This window comes from Podarcis liolepis (genome assembly GCF_965112155.1).
Source record: "Podarcis liolepis genome assembly, chromosome: 5".
NCBI classification, from domain to species: Eukaryota; Metazoa; Chordata; class Lepidosauria; order Squamata; family Lacertidae; genus Podarcis; species Podarcis liolepis.
This window is the reverse complement of record NC_139556.1, coordinates 75,234,766-75,257,743: the sequence shown is the minus strand read 5'-3', so window position 1 is coordinate 75,257,743 and position 22,978 is coordinate 75,234,766. Positions and strand designations below refer to the sequence as shown.

Sequence of the window (22,978 nt, the reverse complement as noted above, 5' to 3'; positions counted from 1 at the left end):
GCCCACAGAGCTCCTCGCACTTTCGACGAAAGAGGAACCGCAGCCAAGGACAGCCAGAAGGAATGGAGCCTGTCTTGCAAATCACACTCTCGTACTCATGGAGAGGAGTTGTTGTTGTTGTTGTTCATTATTCTGCTCTCCCTCCACAGAGCTCAAAACAGCTTACATGGGTTTTCCTCGTTCCCGCCCTACCCCATCGTCACAACCACCCTGTGAGGTGGACTCTGGCTCCAAGGTCACCCAACAAGCAGGCTGAGGATTTGAATCCTGCCCAGCTGGCCCTTGTCGTCCTATTACCCCTCAGTGGCGTAATGGCGCCCAGGAGGTGAACTCTCCCACCAAGGACCCAGCTTGCCCGTGGGCGCGCGCGCGCGCGCGTCCCCGCCCTGCGCCCCTCTTAGCGCCAGTGCGCTCTTGGCGGCGCTGCGCTCGGCTCGGCGGGAGCGCCCTCTTCCGGCTGCCGGCGCCGCCGCTTCTCCATGCCGGCCACTCCCTCCCCAGTCTCCGCCCGCGCGTTGCCAGAGCCGGGCAGCAGCTGAAGCGTCTCCTGCGCCTCGACTTCTTCTCGCCGGGAGCCGGAGGACCGAGAGCCGCGCTCTCTTCTCGCCTTCGCCCCGGGAGCCCCCGGGAGCCGCCACCATGCCCCGCGCCGCCCCGCTCCTCCTGCTGCTCCTCAGCCTGGCCCAGCGCCGCGCCTGTCTCGCCGGGCCGACCGCCGCCGCCGCGCCCCTCGACAGCCCCGCCGACCCCTGCCTCAGCCAGCCCTGCCGGAACAACGGCACCTGCTCCTCGGCGCTGGCGAAGCTGCCCGCCGTGCCTCACCGCCTGCCGCTGCTTTTCCTCTCGCCTCAGCCTGCCTATAGCTGCGCCTGCCCGCCGGGGGTTACCGGCAGCGACTGCCAGGTAAGCCCGGCGCGGAGACGTGCCTCGTCTGCGCCTTGCTGGCCGCCTGTCCGAGCCCTTTGGAAGCGCCCTGCCTGGCGAGTCTCCGGCTGCCATGTCTCCTTACCCCCCTCGCGATCTTGCCTGCTCTTTCCGCCCGTCTCATCTCTCGCCCTCCCTTCTCCCACCCGTTTCCCTGGGTTTCCATCTGCTTGTGGATTCGCCGGATCCCCTCCTCCTCCCCTCTTATCTCTGTGCAATTTCCCCTCTTAGCACTCGCTGGAGGAGAGATCTCCTTCTCTCCCTCTCCCATCTGATTCGTGCAGTCACGTCTGGTTGCCTTATTAAGCCCCTCCATGCAGATCTCCTCCCTGACCTCCCCTCACTCCCAATTTCCATGTCGATTTGGCTTTAAGCAACTGCCTCGATGCCCCGGGCCGTTTCTCCCCAGCCCTCTCTAGTAGCGAGAGGGGTCCTCGGGCATCTTGTCTGCGTGCACACGGGCAGACCAGACGGCTGGGGCTCCGTGCGCCTCTTCGTCACTGCGGATGCGGGTGGCGGCGCCGGGAACGAGGGCAAAATGCTCGAGGGCTCACGACGAAGGGCATGATGGGCACCTTGAGGAGGTGCGCCCCCCATGGCTTTCGCGTGTAGGTTATTAGGCTCGGTAAAGCTGAACTTGGTTTTCCCCTTCAGTGATGGATGATGGGTTTTTGTGGTTGTCACAATCGTAGGTCTCGTTGGGTGAACCTTTCAAGCATTCTGCTAACTGTTGGTTGACTTAAACCAGAGCGATGTTTTTGCTGTGCTCAAGGTTAAATCTGAATATTTTAGTGTTGCTTTCTCTCGCCCGCCTCCCCTTCTTTTGGAGAACAATTTCGGTACTTTTATTTACAGATGCTGCCCCTGTGCTTAATATACTAGTGGGTTTTTTTGCCACTATTGTCAAGATCAGGGTTTGTTCTTAGACTTCAAGTCGTTTTGTGGTTTGACTACGTAATGGGTTGGTAAAATATAACTTGAGCAGCTGTGTTTTTTAAAAAATCAATTTCTTATTTATGAAGAATACAATGAAGGCTGAAAACTGCTTTGAAAGGCTTTACTAATAATCCCCATTTGCTCTGGTTTTTATTTTTTATTTTTAATATACAGCTTTTAATCTTTTCCACTTTGGTGGGGAAAAAAGATTATTACTATGTTGACTTAAAAATGGTGTACTTGCATCCCTTCCATGGGGGGAGAAAAGAAATGAAAATGTCAGTTTGGTTTGGTTTCATTGGATACAATCGGTGGAAGCTTCAGTCCTGTTCATACTTACTTGGAAAGATTCACTGAGCTCTGTTTAAAACATGCTTGGACTATTATGGAGAGGGCAATTTTTTCTGCATTTTTTTCTTCTTCATTTTAGGATGAACGGCAGAAGGGTCTGTGACCTTTCTTTTCTTTTTCCAGAGGGGTAGCTGTTGCAGTAAAAAGATCAAGAGTGTCTTGTGACACAATAAAAACCAACTAATTTATTATGTTACATGCTTCCACTTCATCTGATACATGAAGGATTATCCTGAGTCAGGTGCCATGATACGCTTTCTCCTATATATATATATTGTTAAAAGAAACACACCAGCACCAAAGCTGTAGCATCTGTGGATCCAGGGAGGACGAAAGCGTTGGATATTTAAAACAAACAACCCCCTGCAACACAGATATTGCTTATTGAACTTATTAGGGAATAATTCTTGAGAGAGACTGAAAGAAAGTTATGCGTTTTGTTTTATAGAGCATCTCTTGCCTCCTTTCAGCCATGCGAGTCCACCACATTGTGTCAAATCAATTAGATTTAAGTGAATTAACTGGAATATTGTTGTTTTTTTTAATCTAGCTTAGCAGTCTCATTAACAAGAGTTTGACTGTTCACAGGGTGTCTTGTGTGCTAGGAGAGAGAGAGAGAGAGAGAGAGAGAGAGAGACCAGTGTGGTTGGTGCTGCCTGCTGATGGCTATATACTGTAATATGTGTGACACAGATAAATTGTTCTTCTAAATGCCAGAACAGCCTAATGCTGATTTGCAAAGGCCTGGAGCACGGCTGGCCCAAAACATTTCGGCACTGGAGGTGAACTGGGAAGAAGGGATGAGTGAAGATCTACAATGAGAACGGGGTGGGAATCAAAGCAACCTTACCTGACAGTTGAAGTGGGGATCAAAGTCCATCACTGCGGGGAAAGGGGTCTGCCCTGAATCATGCCAGGTGGGTACAGAGCTCAAGAGACTCCAGAGGGCATCCTCTAGTGTTGGGAAAAGACCAGCAGTGCCTGCTATTCACCAAGAGGTCTCTAGAGGTTTCATTCCACAGCAGCCTCTTGGTGAATAGGAGGTACTGCTGATGGTCTCTCCCCGGAGACAAGCAGCATCTCCTATTAGCCAAGAGGCCACTGTAGCGGCAGCATTGTGGAGCTGCCATGGGGAAGCATATCTGGCCTCCAAGGATTGTGCCATAGCTGTCCGTGCCCCACTGCAGAGGCGGTAGCAGTGGGTGATTCATTTCTTGGAGGCCTGATCTGTTGCCCCGGTGGATCCTGCTACCTGAGGCAATTACCTCGCTTTGCCTTGTGGGTGGGCTCTTCCTGGTCTGGAGAAAGAGGCATTGCTTTCAGGAATGTCTGTAAGGGGCCAGAAAGGATTTTCAGGTTAATAAAGTCACGAGTGCTTATGAATCTGAGTTAAGCATAAAAATATATTGGAATCTTCCCATTGAAACCAGAGACCCTAATCAATGGATTGCAGCAGCTAGTCAGTTGGTGGCCATAGTATGGCTGCATTTCCCCACTTGCTTCCAAAGATGCATGTAGCCTATTCAGAAGTGCTTGGATAAACATCACCATGTAGATGGAACATGGTATTCAGATGCTCACCTATTTCAACAGCATAAGTAATGCTTTTGCCTGTAGATCTCTCTTAAATGCTTTTAACTTTGGCTGTATAGGATCCAATAAGTTGTTATGGGGTGTGTGGGTGTGTGTGTAGAAACATATCAGACAGCTTTTGTTTGCTCAGGCTAAGTTTGTCCATAACTGGTAAGATGTAAATCCATGATTCAGTCATCAGGATAGTTTACTTTTGAAGGTATTGATGGGACAGCAGAAATAATGACAAATTTTTATTTAGAAGAAGATGGAAACTCCAATATAGGAATTACAACCACATTGCAATAGTTAGATGGCATCTCTAGGACAGATAAATGCTTAAATGCACATCTCTCTCGTCCCACCCCAATATGTGTAATATGTAATATCTGTAATAGTATCACAAGAATTGTATCTGATTGGGAATTGAGGCAATTTCATCTAAAAATTTGGTATCTAAAGCTAAACACTCTGCAGTAGGATTGTTAAAATAGCCACAGTGTATAACAAATTTGGATGCATTTTACAGCACTGTTGGAAGGAGAAACAAGAACGATGACACAGTAGATGCATTCAATATATAAATATTTTAATAGAGATTGTTATTGATTTTCAACAAATTATAATCACAACACAAAGTTCTTCTTTGCACCTCCCCACTCCTTTCTGGGACAGATGATAAATTTATTATGTCCTCCCACAACCGTGTTTGTGAACTCTGTGGATGCTAGTTGCTGGAATGTTTGTTAGAAAATCTTATGAACAGCTACCATATATTTCAACAAAGTCATTCGCATCATGTGTGCTATTCCAAGGTGTGCACCCTTTTTGTCAGTTTTTTTGATATAGCAATTGTCCATACAGTCTGTCTCCATCATGTGACTTGTAGATGTTCAAGTCCTTTCCAATTCTGTGTGCCATGTTGGGCGTCGTGCTGCCACTGAAAGAAAAGTAGTAAGTTCCTTGTATTGCAAAGTGAACTGGTCTTCTTTGAATATTGCCTTTAAACCCAGACTTGGATTACAGTGTACCTGCTAGTTTGTAATACTGCTTATTTCTATAAATGCTTTCTCCCAGAATGGCTGCACGTGTTCACATAGCCACCACTTATGGAATGTCATACCAACTGCGTTACACCCTCTTCAGCACATCGTCAAGGATCCTTTCTTAATAGAGTAAAATGACATCTATATATGAACTTAAAAGTGTGTTCAGAATATTTAAAAAGTATGCAGCTCTTTTCTACCAGTATGGCTAATCTTGCCTGACTTTTTTAAAAAGTTGCAAGCAATCAGTTGCTGTGGCAACTGGTGTCTGTCTAGAGCAGAAGAAAACCCATGCAACTTGTTGCTGCGCATCATTTTTTGGGGTACATGTATTAGGTAGTGTATCCTTTTTTTTAGTTGTGTGCCATCAAGACAAATCCAGTAATCCAGTAATCTGTCCTTTGCAGGTGTGTGTGTGTGTGTGTTACTGTTTTTGTTTGTTATTCTGTTATACATTTTTGTATTTTTATGTTGTAAACTGCCTTGTGATCCTTGGATGAAGGGCGGTATAGAAATTTAATGAATAATTAAATAAACATAAACCTATGTGTTACATGGTGACATGTGTGAGGAACAAAGCCACCATTTCCTGCTGTACCAAATTACAGTGGTACCTCGGTTTACAAACTTAATCCGTTCCGGAAGTCCGTTCTTAAACCAAGACCATTCTTAAACTGAGGCACACTTTCCCTAATGAGGCCTCCCGCCGCTGGTGCCCTTCCACCGTTCGGATTCCGTTCTTAGACTGAGGTAAAGTTCTCAAACCGGGACACTTTTTCCGGTTTTGCGGAGTTTGTAAACCAAATTGTTTTTAAACCAGACTGTTCTCAAACTGAGGTACCACTGTATAAGTTTAAACTCCAGTGCAATTATTTACACGTATTTCCCTCAGGAGGAATGCTTTTAAAAAACTGCTGCTGTGCAGTTGAGATGAGCAGCCTTAGTGTAAAGGCTGTATCCTGGAGGGAAAAGGCTGTGCTTGAATTGGCCCTAAATGATCCAAAAAAGCAATTATTATATACAGCAGCCAGGCAGCTGTGCATGGAAGCCTTCCTGAGACCATCCTTTCCAACTCATGGTGTATAGGACAGCAGTCTTAATGTGTTAAGTTGGGTGACCATGGTAGTTTATTGCCAAATTAAAATGAGTTGCTTTTTCCTATTTCTGATTTCTTGAAATAACTTGATTAAAAAAATAATCATTCTGTTGCGGTTCATTTCAAACCCATCACTGAAACTTTCAGATTCATTTTCGTGTAGCTGATTTATCAGTTGTGTTTTGATTTTATGCATAGAAATAGGCTGTGCAATTAATTGACATCTTCAGCTTTGTTTTGCTGAATGCTTAAACCCTCTCTGCCTTCTGTGGTTTGGCATTGGTACAGACACTGAGGAACTTGCCTCCTGTTCTGTTTCAGAAATAATGAATTCCTGGAATGGCTTTCTGTGTCACCAGCACTTGTCTTTAAGGCTGCAGTCCTCCAACCACTTACTCCATGCCACTGAATCTTGGCAATAATATTTCAAGTTAATGGATTTAAGTACTACCATGAATTACCATTCTTATGCCCCGCTGCAAAATGTGGCAGCCCCTGTTTCCTGTTTCATTCACTTCTATGTGCCATGTTCTACTGACAGATGGTATGCCATTACTTTGTAGTGGAATGTGTGTTCTGCCTTGCGCTGTTTGTGAATAAGACTCATATACCATAGATGTACTTTAAAAATAAGTTTTACTTTGCCAACCATTTGCCAAGATTTCAACCAAAACACGGTACTCCAGGTTCAAATTTAAATTCTTTCTCCTGTTAGAACTGAAACATTGGTTATCTCTCATGTTGTCAGTAATGTGCTAAGTATTCAGCTGTGGTTGCCTTCCCATGGAATGCATTTCTGTTGGCAGTATGGATCTTCTTCCCTTCCCTCCCACACAGGCCCTGTGCACCTGGGAGAAGCATTCGTGAGAAGAATGGGAAGTCCCATTGTGGAAGTCTGCTTGGACGATGCTTGAGGTCTCCCAATGTACTTAATGCACTGTATATTTAATTGTTTTATTCTCATTGCCACCCATAATGTGTTCTTCTGCTTTCGGGTTTTGATCATTTCTGACTCCTGCTTTCAAGTTCTCACATTTCCTCATAGGAACCTAAGTCCACCTAGCTCAGCATTGTCTATCCTGAAGCCATTTCTGTGCCAATAATACTCTTGCTGCAGTTGTCACATAGAAAAACAGTTTTTATATTGTCTTTTAATGTCAGTGCCTACAATACCAAGTAAAAATGCTTCTGTTTTTTTAATAAATGTATATTTCAACATCTTTTTCATCTCATTATAAATCATTTCCCAGAAGCCTTTCACTTTCTTACATTCCCACCACAGATGATCAAAAGTGCCTTCCTTTTCCTTACATTTCCAATATTTATTACTTATTTTATACATTTTAGCTAATTTTACTGCTGTAGTATACCATCTATACATCATTTTCATTACATGCAGTAAATTTTGTTCCTTCTTTCATAATAATTTCTCCCAGTCTTTTAGCTGTATATTATAACCAGAGTCTTTGGCTCAATGTATCATAACCGACTTAGCCTCTTCATCTTTCAGATGCCATTCCAACAGCAATTTATACATTTTTCACAATGTTTTAAATTTGTTATTTAATATTTCCATTTCAAATTTTGACTTAGTGTAACCAAATCCATTTTTCTTTAAATCTTCTTTAAACATTTCATTAATTTGGCAATAGTGCAACCAATCATTTACATATTCTTTTACCTCTTCATAAGGTTTAATTTTCCAATTATTTCCCTCTTCTCTTACTAACTTTTCATATATGGCCCAATTTTTACTCATATTTATCTTTTTTACACCCATTGCTTCCAAAGGTGACAACCACCATGGTGTTTTACGTTCTAATAGGGTTTTTATACCTATCCCATATTTCATATAGAGATCTTCGGAATATGTGGTTTCCAAATCCTTTATGCACTTTTGTTTTGTCATACCATAAATATGTGTGCCAACCAAACCTATTATCAAATCCTTGTTCCATCTTTTCTGTCAGTATCCTTTAACTCACCAACTCATAGGAACATGTTCTGTTTATAGTCATCATCCCTCCACTCTGTGTGTTCCATTCATATGCAATACTCTGCCTTCTGCCATATGGATGGCTTTATATTTGGGAAACTTCGTTCCCAGGGGCTGAACACAGGCCTCTCTATGCTGCCCCTTGGGATGTGCCCCTCCACCGGCCACAACTTCTCACTGGCTATGCTCCATGCCTTGCTTTTGCTTGGCTGGAATGTGTTCCTGACCTGGGATAATTCCTCTTGCTTGCTTGGATGGAAATTAGTGTGTGTGTATATAGAAACTAACAGACTTGGTGGAGATGGCAAAATTAACATGTTTAATCAGAGAATAGTCATTGTTGACATTCGTTAAAGACTGGAAACCTCTCATATATATATATATATATATATATATATATATATATATATATATATGCTTTCGTAGATTTTCACGGGTACAGGAATGCAGGTTTTGGTGTCTTCGGGTGTCTTCCCGTGTAAGAGTTGGGGTGTCTAGGCGACGTTTCGACGAGGTCTCACTCGTCATCTTCAGGCTGGTGCTTTCGGCTTCTTGTTACTGGAACGAGTGAGACCTCGTCGAAACGTCGCCTAGACACCCCAACTCTTACACGGGAAGACACCCGAAGACACCAAAACCTGCATATATATATATATATATATATTTGCGTGAAGAAGAAAATGAAATAACGATATCTGGATTTGAGGATTAAAGTTAATGTTTATTTATAGAAAGTAGCTTTGTTGGGTGTTGGATTGAATGAAGTGAGTATTGTTTTTATATAGCAATATAGCAGACAGATGAAGAATAGGAAGTTCTTTACTTTCTGAATATTTTTTCTATCTTTCTCTTTTAACTTCTTTTCTACTCTTTCTTTCTTTCTTTCTTTCTTTCTTCTTTTTCTTTCTCTCTCTCTCTCTCTCTCTCTCTCTCTCTCTCTCTCTCTCCCCCTCCCCCTTTTTATTGTATATAGATAAAAATCTTGGTTTGGTTAAAAATGGGAAACGATATTAAGTTTTGTATTTTTTTCTATAAACCTTAATAAAATTTATTTTTTAAAAAAACCCTCTGACCTCTTTCACATTGCTGCACCCACTTTCGCTTTTGGTTACACCCATGTTTTGTATCTGGTCCTCCCATCACTGGTATGTGGCCCTTTGAACATCAGCCAAAAGGGAATGCAGCCTTTGGACTGAAAAGGTTTCTCAACTGTTCGTTTAAAATCAGTGGTGTCCAAACTTTTTTCAAAGAGGGCCAGATCTGATGAAGTGAAGGGCCGAGAGGGCCGACCAAAGTTGTTGAGGTTTTGTAGGATTTTACCCCAGAAAGTAAACTGCCAACAGGGGCCAGATTAAGCCAGATTTGGCCCCCGAAACAACCTTTAGACATGCCTGGTTTAAATGAACACTGAAGACACAACTCTTTTTTCCTCAATGTTTCCCTCTTATCTCCTCCTCTATTTCTGTACCCTTTGTTACACCTTCCTAATTTCTGTCATCTTCACACTTTGAGCAGAGTCTTTTATGTAAAATGTTCAGTTTTTTTAAAATTAAAAAATAGTTCTTGGTGGTTGTTTTTTTTAAAATAAGTAGTAGTACTGTATGAATCATCACATACTTTCCCCCTTCTATGGTTCGGTATTGCATCTAGAGATGATTTCTGATAGTGGAGTACTCTTTTCATTATAAACCCTAATTTAATTTTTGGATGATAATGGACTTCATTTCTATTTGTACTTCAAGGTCAGATTGTATTCAAATATTTACACTCTTGGGCTATTCATGTAGAAACTTCTGCAGACTAATGTTCAAAACCCCTAATAATTTAATCTTATGAGAGAGAGAGAGAGAATTTCTGGATTACTCATGCTTTTCTATATATTGTTGGACACATCACACTCCTACCAATTGAGAATGGGAAGGGTTTAATTTCCTGTACTGACAGATGGGCTGTAATCTAGGGGGCTGCTCATTTAACTCCATGGCACCAGCTTTTAAAATAATTTGCAATGCAGTACAAACAGCTGCTGCCAGTGGAAGAGTCAGAATACCCACTTTGCATATCTTAGCCCTTATGTATAACTGAAAAGAATCCCATGGCTTAAGAAATTTGACTACATTCCTGAACTTTGATGGCCCAATTCTCACTTTATCTTCCTCTGCTGAAAGACCATAGATTTATTGGAGCTGAAATGGGACCTCTTTTGTTGTTTGGTATCCAGCAGGTATTTCCTCATTAGGTCTTTTGCATTACTGAGACCTAAACTTAGTGGTGAAAAGCGAAAATTCTTCTTCTTCTTCTTCTTCTTCTTCTTCTTCTTCTTCTTCTTCTTCTTCTTCTGCGATAACTCATAGCCGAGTAAGATTGTCTTCCATGAACACAGTTTTAACAATGAGTCCTTAAGTGACTGGAGGCCATTTCTGGATCCATATGTCCTTCCACAGTGGGGACATAGGTTTCTGGGCGGGAGTTGATCACGGTGAGGGTTTGTCTTTTTTTTTTTTTATTATTAAATTTATTTATGAAAAAGTACACATACATACAAAATTTACACCATATTACAAATACCAGCATACAGAAAAAACAAAATTCATCAGAAAAAATGTTCCATCAAAAAAACAATAAACAAAAAGAAAAAAAAAGAGAAAAAAGACAAAAGAAAAAAGAATGAAAAAAGCAGAAAAAAGGAAATAAAAGGTAAAAGGCACAAATGCAGTTAACAAAACTTCCGTCCAACTCGGGTTTAGGAGTTTCCAATTCTTACATTGCTTCTGCAGTTTTAACAAAGCAAATAAACATCGATGATTTTAACCAATGTCTACTGATAAATTATTTATTCCCTGTGTGTTTTCTAAATAAGTTAAAAATTTATTCCATTCATCTTTAAGTTTACTAGTGTTGTTTTGTCTTATTTTTTGTGTTAATCTCGCTAATTCAATATATTGGTATAACCTCAGTTGCCACTCTGCCACCGTCGGTAGTTCCGAGGTTTTCCATTTTTGTGCTATTTGGATCCTCGCCGCTGCCATGGCATATTGGAAAAAAATTTGGTCTATTTTCTTTATTTCTTTACCAATCAACCCTAGGAGAAACATCTCTGGGGATTTAGGAATGTTATACTTCAAAATTTTTTTCATTTCGTCATGAATCTGCTTCCAGAATTCTTTTATTACATCACAGGTCCACCAAATATGGATGAAGGTCCCAACCTTATCTCTACATCTCCAGCAAGTATTATCAGCAGTTTTATACATTTTTCCTAGCTTTGCTGGGGTCAGATACCAGCGGTATACCATTTTCTCCAAATTTTCCCGCAAGGCTACGCAAGCTGTGAATTTTACGCCCTTCGTCCAAAGTATTTGCCATTTGTTATAATCTATATTATGACCAAGGTCTTTCTCCCATTTTACCATGGCCCCCTTCACCTGAACTTCTTTGGTGTCCCATTCCAATAATCGTTTATACATTTTTGAGAGGAGTTTATCATTGCTTTCCAGAATTTCAACCTGAAACCACGATTTTTTTTCCTTCATACCAAGTCTCTTATGTTCACCCCATAAAGCATGGATCTGGTGAAAATGGAGCCATTCTTTTATTTTGTCTTTCAGTTCTTCATAAGGTTTCAACCTCCATCCGGTATCTATCTTTTCCAAAATATCCTCATACGTACATTTTTCTTCCGCCATATTTATTTTTTTAATTTTAACGATGTTAGATGGGGAGAGCCACCAGGGAATACCTTTCTCAATCAAATTTTTATACCTCTTCCATACTTCCAATAATGGGCCTCTAATTATATGATTAGAAAATCCTCTGTGGACCTCCCCTTTCTCTTGCCATAGGTAGGCATGCCATCCAAATCTTATATCAAATCCCTCCAAATCCAGGAGATCTGAATTCCTGAGGGTGGCCCACTCCTTTATCCAACAAATACAGGCTGCTTCATAGTATAACCTAATATTTGGCACTGCAAACCCGCATCTTTCTCTCGAATCTGTTAAATATTTTAGCTTTACTCTGGCCCTCTTCCCCTGCCAAATAAACTTAGTCAGGATTTTCTGCCAATTCTTAAAGAGGGAGGTGCCTTTAATTATCGGGATATTTTGAAAAAGAAATAGTAATTTCGGGAGGATGCACATCTTGATAGCTGACATCCTCCCTGTCCAGGAGAGTTTTAATCTGTGCCAGGTATCTAAGTCCTTTTTAATATCCTGCCACACCTTACTATAATTATCCTCAACCAGGTTTATGTTTTTGGGTGATAACCAAATTCCCAAGTATTTTACTTTATTCACAACTTCAATGCCAATCTTTTCTTCCAATTGGGATTTCTCCTGATCGGTCATGTTCTTTGTTAGAATTTTTGTTTTCTTCCTATTTAATCTAAAACCGGACAACCTACCAAAATCCTCTAGAAGTTCAACCACTCTACTTGCACTTTCCACTGGATTCTCCACCGACATAGCCGAGTAAGATTGTCTTCCATGAACACAGTTTTAACAATGAGTCCTTAAGTGACTGGAGGCCATTTCTGGATCCATATGTCCTTCCACAGTGGGGACATAGGTTTCTGGGCGGGAGTTGATCACGGTGAGGGTTTGTCAAGCATGCCTTCCTCTTAGCATGTTTCCAAAATAACATAAACTTAACCTCGTGGCTTTTATTCAGTGGCTTTCATGTGAATCAAGCAGAACTACCAGCCAGCCAGTAGGGTCCAAACTGAACTGTAGCCAGGCTTGTGTGAAATTGGAGTGGAGACCAGCTTCAAAATGCAGAATAGTGTTCAAAACACATCCCAGTACAGAGAAAAATTGTCTAAGGAATTTGCGTGTTCAGACCCAGAGACCTCCCCCCTAAATAAACACACATTTGACTCAAATTATAGTTTTGGTTTTTGCTGGAATTTAGGCCACAACTTTATTGATTACAGAAAAGTGAGTGGTTGCATAGGCTCTGGTTCGACTAGCTCCCTGAACCCTTGCAGGTAGCGCTGCCCCAGGGCACCAGCATAGGTCAGCCAGATTAAACCCAGCAACGAGGGACCTACCAATCGGGTGTTGTGGCTGTCCAATATACCCACCCACAACCAGGAGGTGTCTCCAGGTCTCACCGCAATATGTGCCCTCTTTAGGGAGGACATGATTTAGATTAGATTACACAACTTCTAGTAGGCTTAAATTGGCATCAACCTAGATTTGAATTTTGTAAAACAATTGAGCTAAAATAATTGATCTTAAAAACTTCAGGCACACAGGTTTAAAACTATGATATTTTGCTTGGAAAAGGCACATTAAAGTTGCTTTACATAGTCCCCCCCCCCCAATTATTAGTGTATCCAAAGTGTTGTGTAACACATGGACAGGAGACATGCTTCAAATAAAGTACTCTGAAATGCTAGACACGTGTGCCATCATAATGATTTGTGATTGTGATCTGCCAGATTGCAATTTTGATGAAAGGCTACTGGGTTTGTCACACTGTAGCAGTACGTTGATCACACGCTTCCAAAGCACTCATTGTCTAGTGGTGCCAAGCTTAACAATTAGGTTTAAAATGTGATTCTGATACAGTACATTTACCAGTTCCAGCCCAACTTAGATTTAAGAAGAAACACTGTAACTGTTGTGAAAGAAATGTAATACAATTTTAAAGTAACATTCACTTTGGTTTTTTCCTCTTGGGAGCTCATTATATCAGGCGTGCCCAGCATAAACTCAGCTCCCTTAATTCTATTTATTAGTTTACATACTGTTTATTAAACTTATTAGTTGCTTGTCACCTAAAGGTGTGCATGCAACTTATATCAGAGAAAAAGATATACAGATACATTGTATCATGGGGGAGGGGGGAAGCCGGGGGAAGAAATCATCTAATATGTTAATATTCCATACAATGTATCGGGAAAACAAAAAGAGCACACCAGTTCCATAAACAGGTATAAGAAAAACATTAGCAAAAAAAAACAAATACAACAATGCTCCCACTCACTAACTAGCAGATAAACAAAAATGTAGTGCCTCTCTCTAGCACCCAGACCATTCACATTGACCTGACAAGTCCCCACCTGACCCAAAGGTCAAGACCAGCTGCTGCAAATCAGTGGTGGGTGGTGGTTCTGGGGTCCTCCAGGAATGCTCTGACATCTCTCTTCGCCCTTCAGCGGGGAGCAGCAGCAAAAGCAGAGCAGTAAGATGGTGACAAAAGTTTTACCTGCTCTGCAGTTGTATCTACTCAGTGCCATTAAGTTCACAATGTGGCTTACTCCCAGGTAGGTATGTAGGAACTGTCAGCTCTGTTCTTTAGATATTTTAGTGCAGCTTTCCCCAATCTGGTGCCCTCCAGTTGTTTTGGACCACAGCCATTATGACTAATAATTGGTGATGATGGGAGTTATAGTCCAAAACATCTGGAAGGCATCAGGATGGTGAAGTAGACACTTTCCAGTCTTGTAGAACTATGGTTATATTTTAGTATTTCCTTTCATCTCTGGATAATATTGAATTTCTGTGAATTGTAGCAGTGGCATTTGCTTCAAACTCATTCAATTTTTGTTCAGATTTGTTATCTTACTCATTATTTATAGTTGTCTCCGTTCAGGAAGACCTTTTCTGACATTGAAAGATGGAATTTCCCCCCCCCTGTGCCTGATTAAATTTTAAATGCACCATTTAGAGGGGACAAATGTAACAACTTCTTTGTTTAAATAAAATCACCATCTGATAGCACTGTCGTTATCATTCCCTCCCATTTCCATCCTTTGTCAAGGTGTGTTAATAGCTAAAGGAAAGCTGTGCCCCAAATATGTACTTTCTTAGATTCCTACCCCACCTAGCTTGCAAGACTTAAAACAAAGAGTTAAAAAAATAGGTTCTAAAAACACATTATTTTAAGCGCAAAAACTGTTAAAATTTCCCAAAAACACTTCGAACCGAACCATGGGTAACAAAAGTCAAAGCAGAGTGATTTTATTATGCTCCCAAAGGATTATTGGGCTTGAAGAGGTAGTGAAGAGAAGAGAAGGTAGTGAAGAGAAGGAAATTTCAGCAATCACCTCCCCTAGCAGCAGCGCTTCTTCCATAGGTATTGAGTTTATTTGAGTGGATGCACCCACATGGTATGGATTAGGACAAACTTTCAGCTGGCTTTAGAGATCAAAACATGGCTTGGGTGAGAAGCAATGTCTTTTGGATGTAATGCTCCAAACCTATTACAGCCCTGCCAGTCAAAACTGAGTTGTGCTGGGAAGAACATAAGAAGAGCCTGTTGAATCAAAGGCCCAACTTGCCCAGCCTCCTTTTCCCACAATACCTAAGCAGATGCCTGTGGGAAACCCACAAGCAGCACCTGAGCACAAGAGCACTCAACCCACCTGTGGTTTCCAGCAGCTGGTATTCAGAAACATTGCTGCATCCATTGGCAGAGTCAAAGCCTAGTCATCATAGCTAGTAGCCATTGATAGCTTTCTTCTCCCATGAATGTGTCTAATCCTCTTTTAAAGACATCCAGATTGGTGGCCATCACTGCCTCTTGTTCCACAGATTAACTATGAGCTGTGTTAAGAAGGACTTCGAAAAATCCGTCCTGAATCTTTGAGCATTCAGCTTCATTGGATATCCATGCTGTTCTAGTATGATGAGAGAGAGAGAAAATGTGTCTTTAGCTCCTTTCTCAATGCCATGCAGAATTCTATAAGCTTACATCATGTCCTCCCTTCCTCGCCTTTTCTCCAACTGAAGACTCTCAAACGCCGCAACTGTCATCCCCTTGATCATGGATTTGTGTAACTATGGTATCGGCAGTTTTATTTTCAATTTCTTTCCAAATGATCCCTTGCAGGGAATTGGCCTTTTTCACAGCAGCTGCACACCGGGTCAATAGATTCACTGAGCTATCTACTGAAGCCCCAAGGTCTTGTTCCTGGTCAGTCACCTCCCATTAAGACTACATGGGCCCTGAGATGCATCACTTTACACTTGGCTCAGATACAGATTAAATGTAGACACCTCTCCATTTTTAAGCAAAGTGTTTGAAGCGATATAAAAGGATTGCCAGTTAACCTGCCACAATCACGGAAGGCAGCCACTCGCAATTAGCCTGTGACAAGGATGGAAGAATATAATTAATCAGTATTTTTGCATATACTCCTGAGGTTCAAAAACCTGTATTCTTCTTAGAAAGCTTACCATTAAATTAACTTGGATTGAGAAAAATATTCAGATAAGAGCAGCACCTCTTTATACGTGCTGCCCCCTAACAATTATATTCATAAATGATATCAAAAGAATGAATTTGTGGCCATTCATTAGCTGGACAAGAGTCACTAAGGGCTCTTGAGGTTTTTTCCTATTTGATTTTGTAACGTTCACCATTGCTTAATAAATTCTACAAGGATTGCATGGTAGTTACATATCTATGAAGCAGATATGGTAAATGTGAGAAAGCAATAATTAACGGTATAGAAAATATAATGCTTTTCTTGTACTAAAGTAAATAGACTGTATCTTAATGATTAGCTAGAATTTGCCAGGCATAACAGATTTATCTAGACAAAGAAGGTTAAAGAATGATTGTTTTTGTGGGCAGGGGAAACAATGAGAATAGAGCTGAAATAGGGGGCATTATTCCATATATTTATGGATTGATTCATGTTGGATTGAACCCTGTTCTGGAGGGTATCCTATATTCAGGAGTGGAAAATAAGCTTCTGCAATGTGAAACGGGAGAGAAATCAGAAAAGCTGTACAACTGAAAGTTTCATAGGAAGATGTCAGAAAAGGAAGTGAAATGACCAACAAATGGTCCTTCCTACAATGGAAGGCCTAATTTCTGCATAATTCAGTTTAAGTGCAACAGAAAGATTTAAGCATTGTTCTGACAGCTCAGTAAACCTGTCTTTGCTCTGAAGCAACAATTGTAAATGTAGTGTATATTTGAAATGATAAATATGTATTTATATGAGTCAATATTATACTGCCTAATGGCTTTGAATGAAGTCCTTTCTATATATAAAAAAATGTAGAGAAAGAGGTGGACCAAAGGTGGGTCGTGAGGAGTACAGAGAAATATGCAAGACCATAAGAGTAACCTATAGAGGGGATGCAAATTATGCAGTTTGCTGTAAGAATGCAGCAAATAATGGTAGACTGACTAGTCCATATTGGTAGATGAGATTAAGTGGACCTGAAATGCAATGAATTAATAATAGTGTAACTTCTTTGTCTAGCCTATAAATTCATCTGTCAAGATGTTTAAAGCTGAAAGGTTAGTAAAAATAAACTCGGCTGAAGCTCAGGTTATAGTTTTAATTTCATGTGTCTGTCCTTTTGTCATGTTACTGCTATTCTCTGGAACTCACTGCTTCCTGAAACATCTGCACCTCTTCCTTGAAAACTAAATGACATTTGAAAATGTACCACCTTCTTATCTCTCTTCTGTCATTTCTCCTTCCACCCATTTCCTTTTATGTCCCCCCTCTCCTTCTCAAGATTGTAAGGTTGTGGACGGGCTTGTTCTTTAATTAGCATTAAATGCTAAGCTTTTGGAGAAACATTATTATTATCCATGCTTAAAATTTTAATTAGTAATTTAAGCATGCATGCATGCATGCATGCACAAGTATCTTATACACATCTGATTCTTATTAAATAATATTTTCATTACAAAAATGAATTAAACACATGTTCAAACCATAAGCCAATCACTTCTTATAGTAGTTTTTATGAGAAAGCATCCTTATTTGTTTTTCTTTAAGAAACACAGAGGCCAAGTTCCCTTAGGCCCAGATTACAGATGCCACACCGCCCTCCCTCTTTTGGACTGGAGGAATAAGAGTTTTCTAAAGGGTAGGCACCAGGTTGCAAGTGGAACACAGAGCAGAGTTTAAAGGAATGTAGGGAGCTGTCTATGGTGCTGAAATAGTGCTGGGGTTCTGTACTGTGAAGGAGGGAGCCACTTCTAACAGAGAATAGTTATGTACACTCCAGTGCGGGTTTGAAGAAGAGTGCACAGCTTAGTACTAAAACTGTAAGCATTTAGAAAGGTTTGAAAGAGGAGGAATCCCACCAGCAGCTGAAACAGTGGCTCGTACTTTTGAGAAGTGTGTATGAGGAGTACAGAAGGAAGAGGGGACTTAAACTGCTTAAAGAAGAGGAAGTTTAATTTGCAAGAAGTAATGTTCTACTTGGGAAGAAGGAAGTGTTTTGAAGTAGTTGGAGCTTGTGTGTTCCAGTATATCAAGATGTTATAGTTCTTGTTTTTGGATTGTAATTTCAAATGTGGTCCTAGCAATATGAAGCCTCTTGGACAACCCTAGTATTGTTGACTTCTTACCCAAAGAGAGTGCTTGTGCTTTCAGCAAGATGTGTATGAGATATTTCTTCAATTTCTGCCGCATTATGATGGGGAATACTTCTTTATTTATTCTGGCTCCTAGGCTGCTATAGGCACATATGCCCCTTTGGGTCAGGAGCAGGCAAATTGTAATCAACCCAGAGGTCTGAAAAACATTTCTGGTGGGCGAGAAGGAATTTTTGCACATTCCCCAATGTAGCAGAAGTAGAATCTTCCCTAAAAAGGAAATTGCCACACAAGGCGTTGAGTTCAAAAGTGAACAAAAAAACATAATATTAAAAAAGCTTATTGCAGAAATATCGTATATACCAGTTGGGGACTTCACCTGAATGGTAATCTTATGAAAATATAGTAAATGCATGTGCAGATATTTCCCACCCAACTCCTGCAAAGCAATATCAGGAGAAATGACAAACAGGCCAACTAGGATATGTATGCCCTGGATTTCTGAATCCCTCATTATGATAAACATGGCATACATTCATCCACTTGAGTCATCTTGATGTCCTAATCTCCACGTACCGTATCCTCCATCTGTTGCTCCTAGTGCTGACTCCTGCAGAGTGACATTCTGTACACTACAGGAAAAGGGAAAAAAAATATCAAAAGTCAGTAGCCAGTTGGGGAGCAGGTCTTACTGAAAAATACTTATTGACCCCTAGGACGATGATCAGTGACATTGAAGGTCCCTGAGAAGGATTAGCAGGGATTAGTACTGTAAATGTTTAGAGCTCTGTAAATGAGATTGCAACTGGTTCTCAGGGAGAAATAGAATCCAATTTGTGCTTTGTGATGAGTTCGCTTCTCAGTGCTAATATGGGTACAGGTCAGTGTAAACCTATGCCTATCATTCTGTTCAGCAAATGGGATTCAGTATCAATAGTAAATAGATCTGCAGAGTAAGTTGGACATTTTATGCGATTATTTTTCTAAAGAGATGTGCATATAAGGGGAGAGGGGGGGAGAAACAATTTTGTAAAGCAGACTCTTCAAAAGTCCACTCGGAGTTATGTTGCCTGAGAATTGGACAATGCTAGTTATGTAGTCACTGGAATGGACACATCTTTTAAAGATGGTCATCTACCTGAGGCTTAATTTGCAGCCCCCCACATGAGCTATTGATAGAGGAAAATATAAGGCTGGCATTTAAAATATGTGGGTTTTGACGGAGGCAGGCAGAGCAGTAGAAGTCTGCGTGATCACCATGTAGACTGTTGGAAAGCCATGGAATTTGATGAGGCTTTCAACGGGGAGACTGCCGACTGCCAATAAGACGACTAAGCTCCACCCTTTAGACCAGGCTCCATCCAGCTGGGAAAAGGCTGGAGGGAGGAGTTTTCTGCTAGCAGCAGCAAAAGCAAGCACATGTTTTGGAAGAGCTGTGGTGTCTTGCTTGGTCAGCCAGCGTTGCCCATATAACTATCGGTGGGGTTCAAAGCACCCTTGAATGTGCTCCATATATGCAAATTCTACTCTTTCCAAACTGATGTCCTACGCAGTTCAGCTTGTTGTTTGCACTCTTTTAATAATTTATTGCATCTCAAACTAAGCTTTGTATATGTGGTCTCTAATTTGTAAATAAAATATGCAATGAAGATGGTTGTTGCATTGGAGAGGGAAACCATTATTTGGCTGTTCATGAATTTTAATAAGCAAGTTGCCCCTTAAGAATTGGGCAGCACTGTTAATCCTTCCACAAATACGCTATCATCCTTTCCTGCAGTATATGTAATTTTGAAAACAGGATATTTCTTTCCTTGTCTCAGATGGATCAATGTGGCAATAAAGTGTAATGAAAACAATTGGGTTTCTCTGTACTATTCCCTCTTTACATTTTTTTCTATTGCACTTGACAAATGAATAATAGATACCTTGCATTGTTGTCTTTATATGTTTCTTTGGGGAAATTACTAGTGTTAGCTAGCTTCATGGCTGAAAGCTTCTTTGATTTCTTTTTTTTGTTGGTTTTTTAAGTAGGGAATGATATTTTTTATAGTTGTTACAGACTAACAATGGCCAAACTTTCAATGTTAAGAGACCTGTGCCTTTAATAAATGCAGAACAGGGAATTTCAGTAGGTACAGCGTTTCATGTCAGTGTTGTCAGGATTTTGAAAAGAGTTTTCCTAACTTCCTCTACAGTTAGAGCCTTTACGGTGCAATGGTGGTGAAGTAGGATTTCTTCATGGCTATTACTGGCACATGGTATTCATGATCATGTGGTCCAACCTGCTTCAGCCAGCTTCACTGAGAGTTTTGCACCATTTGTGCTCCAGTCATCACCCAAGTTCTTTTATTGCCTGAAGCTCACTGGGAAACCAATGTGAATTCTAGTCTCTATAGCAATGGAGAGAGAACTTAGGAACAATCCTATTCATGTCCTTTTCGTAGAACCAAACTATCGTAGAATTGGAAGGTACCACAGGGGTCATCTAGTCAAACCCCCAGCAATGCTCGAACCCACGAGCCTGCTATTAAGAGTCTCATGCTGTAGGGAGACCAGGGCCGCTACAGCAGCTATATCATCTGTAAAATACCACAGATCATTCAGAAATCTACCAGGGCAGACTATTGCGATAGCCCCCACATTCCTACAAAGAGAAATGCCACCCAGTTAAAATATCACCGGAACATGATCAACCATTGTTACGGAACTATGGAACCATTGCCACAACACTCAATTCGAAGACCAGCTCAATTGTGTGCCCTGCAACAGCTATGTATCAGGTCAATGATGTACTGAGGCAGTCCCATGGTTGTCACCGAGACCAGATTCAGTGTGTAAGTCTCCCATTAAAATTGTTTTGGGGGTCCTCCACCTCCACATTAAGGAACAGCCCAGGCAAAGAGGCTGTTGGGTAATGGGGTAATGGGGTGGGCAGTGTGCAGCACACACAGGATCCCTGTTCTGCCTCTATAACCCAGCCACACCAATGGAACAAGATCATGAACATTTTTACTTATCTGTGTAACTACAAATACGTTAGTCATCATGTGATGGCATGGAAGACAAGGCACACTCTTTCAGTTAACAAAACTTATTTGCCTGTTCATGTAGCAACATTCCTTGCTCTGAACATTCCTTGTTCAGGCAACCTATTCTTGGGTGTGGGGTTCCATCTACTGGCCCTGCTTCAGGCCTCCACATGTTCATAACTTTTGGAGTTGTATCCACTGGCTCCATCTTGCACCACCCCATAATCAGGCTTTGTTCAGAAGTTGCAGTGAACGTGTTAAGGACTAGGATTTGTCTCCTCTTAGGCATATTCATTGTTGTCTGAAGACTGCTTCTGTTGTAGATTTTCTGAAAGCAGAAGAACACTTAAAAATGAAGTTTTGAAATGTTTTTCACCATAAAATACTTTGAAGTGCTGGCATCATTTGTTGTGCATTGTTATTTAGTGCTAGGCTATGGTTCTTGATCAGGACACTGGCTCTGCAAGCTATATATAGTTAAGATTTTTACTTGAACTAACAAGTCGAATGAGAACAGTATTGCTTTTATTTAAGTAGATTTCCTTTGGCATTTGTAGAGCAGGAAACAATGAGGAAGTCAAGTAAATAGGTTTAACCCCCCCCCACACAATTGTCTGTGACACAAACAGTATAATTAAAGTAGTTGGGTGCAGTTAACTAGAGGTGACAGTCTCCAGGTTTTGCAAATATGCTGAAGTTAATGTGAATTGAGCGGAGAAAGCATTTGTGCACATCTACATTAAGACACTGAAAGCTTGCAAACTGACAGTGTATATTGATGAATCAGTATACATTGCCTCCAAGTGAAGTTGGCGAATGTGATACATACAATGGTTTGGGCGCGTTGCTTGATCAGTATGTATTGTCTCCAGTCAGAGATGATGCATATGACCGAGTGACATTCGAAATTCCGGTCTTATACAGTAAATTTGTACGCATTCTTCATGCTATCTTACACAATCACCACCGTTTATGCACTATCTTCATTCAACACATAGCAGCCATACAGCTTGCATTGCAGCTGGATCCCAAAGAAGAATGATTAATTTACCACGGGCCCCTTCATTGCTTGGAATTCCTATTGAATTCCCGTGTTTAATTGATTTTTCTTTTTTACACAGGAGGCTTTCAAGATCTGGCATCTAGCTAAAATGCTGCAAAAGGCATTAGTCAGTTTTGAATGAAGGGCAACAACCTCTCTCCTTTTCTTGATTTTCCTCTTTTTTGGCACGCACAAGAACCTTGATGTCTCTGAACAGAGCCTATTAATTAATTGCTGGTTTCCAAACTGACTTATTAGTATTCAGAGAAAAGGCAAGTGATGGTGATCCTAAGGTGACTGGATGCAATATAGGACACATCACCTTACATTTAATAGTTGTATATAGAATGTATGAAATGTATGAAAGTCTTAATTTTCCCTTCACTAGATTTGCATTCATTCCTTTTGATAGTTTGTAGGAGATGAAATTTCAGCAGCTGTAGCCTTTGTTACTGCAGTTCATTCTGACATGACCATCTTCAGTGTAAATTGTACCGAAAACTCTGAACAATGCAAAACACTAGGATTTGAGCTGTGCTTGAATACCAGGCAAGTACTTTCCCCTTTCATTTTATTCTAAGACATCACTGGTTGCTAAGCAACAGAGAGGCTGAGTTCTTAAACCTTCCCCTCCCCTCCTTCATGCTACAGCTACTGTCCCATGGGGACAGGAGAATCTTCAGAGAGATA

At 41.0% G+C, this 22,978-nt stretch overlaps 1 protein-coding gene across 1 annotated transcript in view; it reads left to right on the top strand.

Moving 5' to 3' along the window:
- Positions 1-497: 497 nt before the first annotated feature.
- Positions 498-22,978, top strand: part of DNER (delta/notch like EGF repeat containing) — a 110,262-nt gene continuing 87,781 nt past the window's right edge. Inside the window, exon 1 of the mRNA XM_083503667.1 lies at positions 498-903. Within this exon, the coding sequence (XP_083359793.1) occupies positions 640-903 (264 nt within the window). The 5' untranslated portion in view covers positions 498-639. The remainder of the gene's footprint in view (positions 904-22,978) is intronic.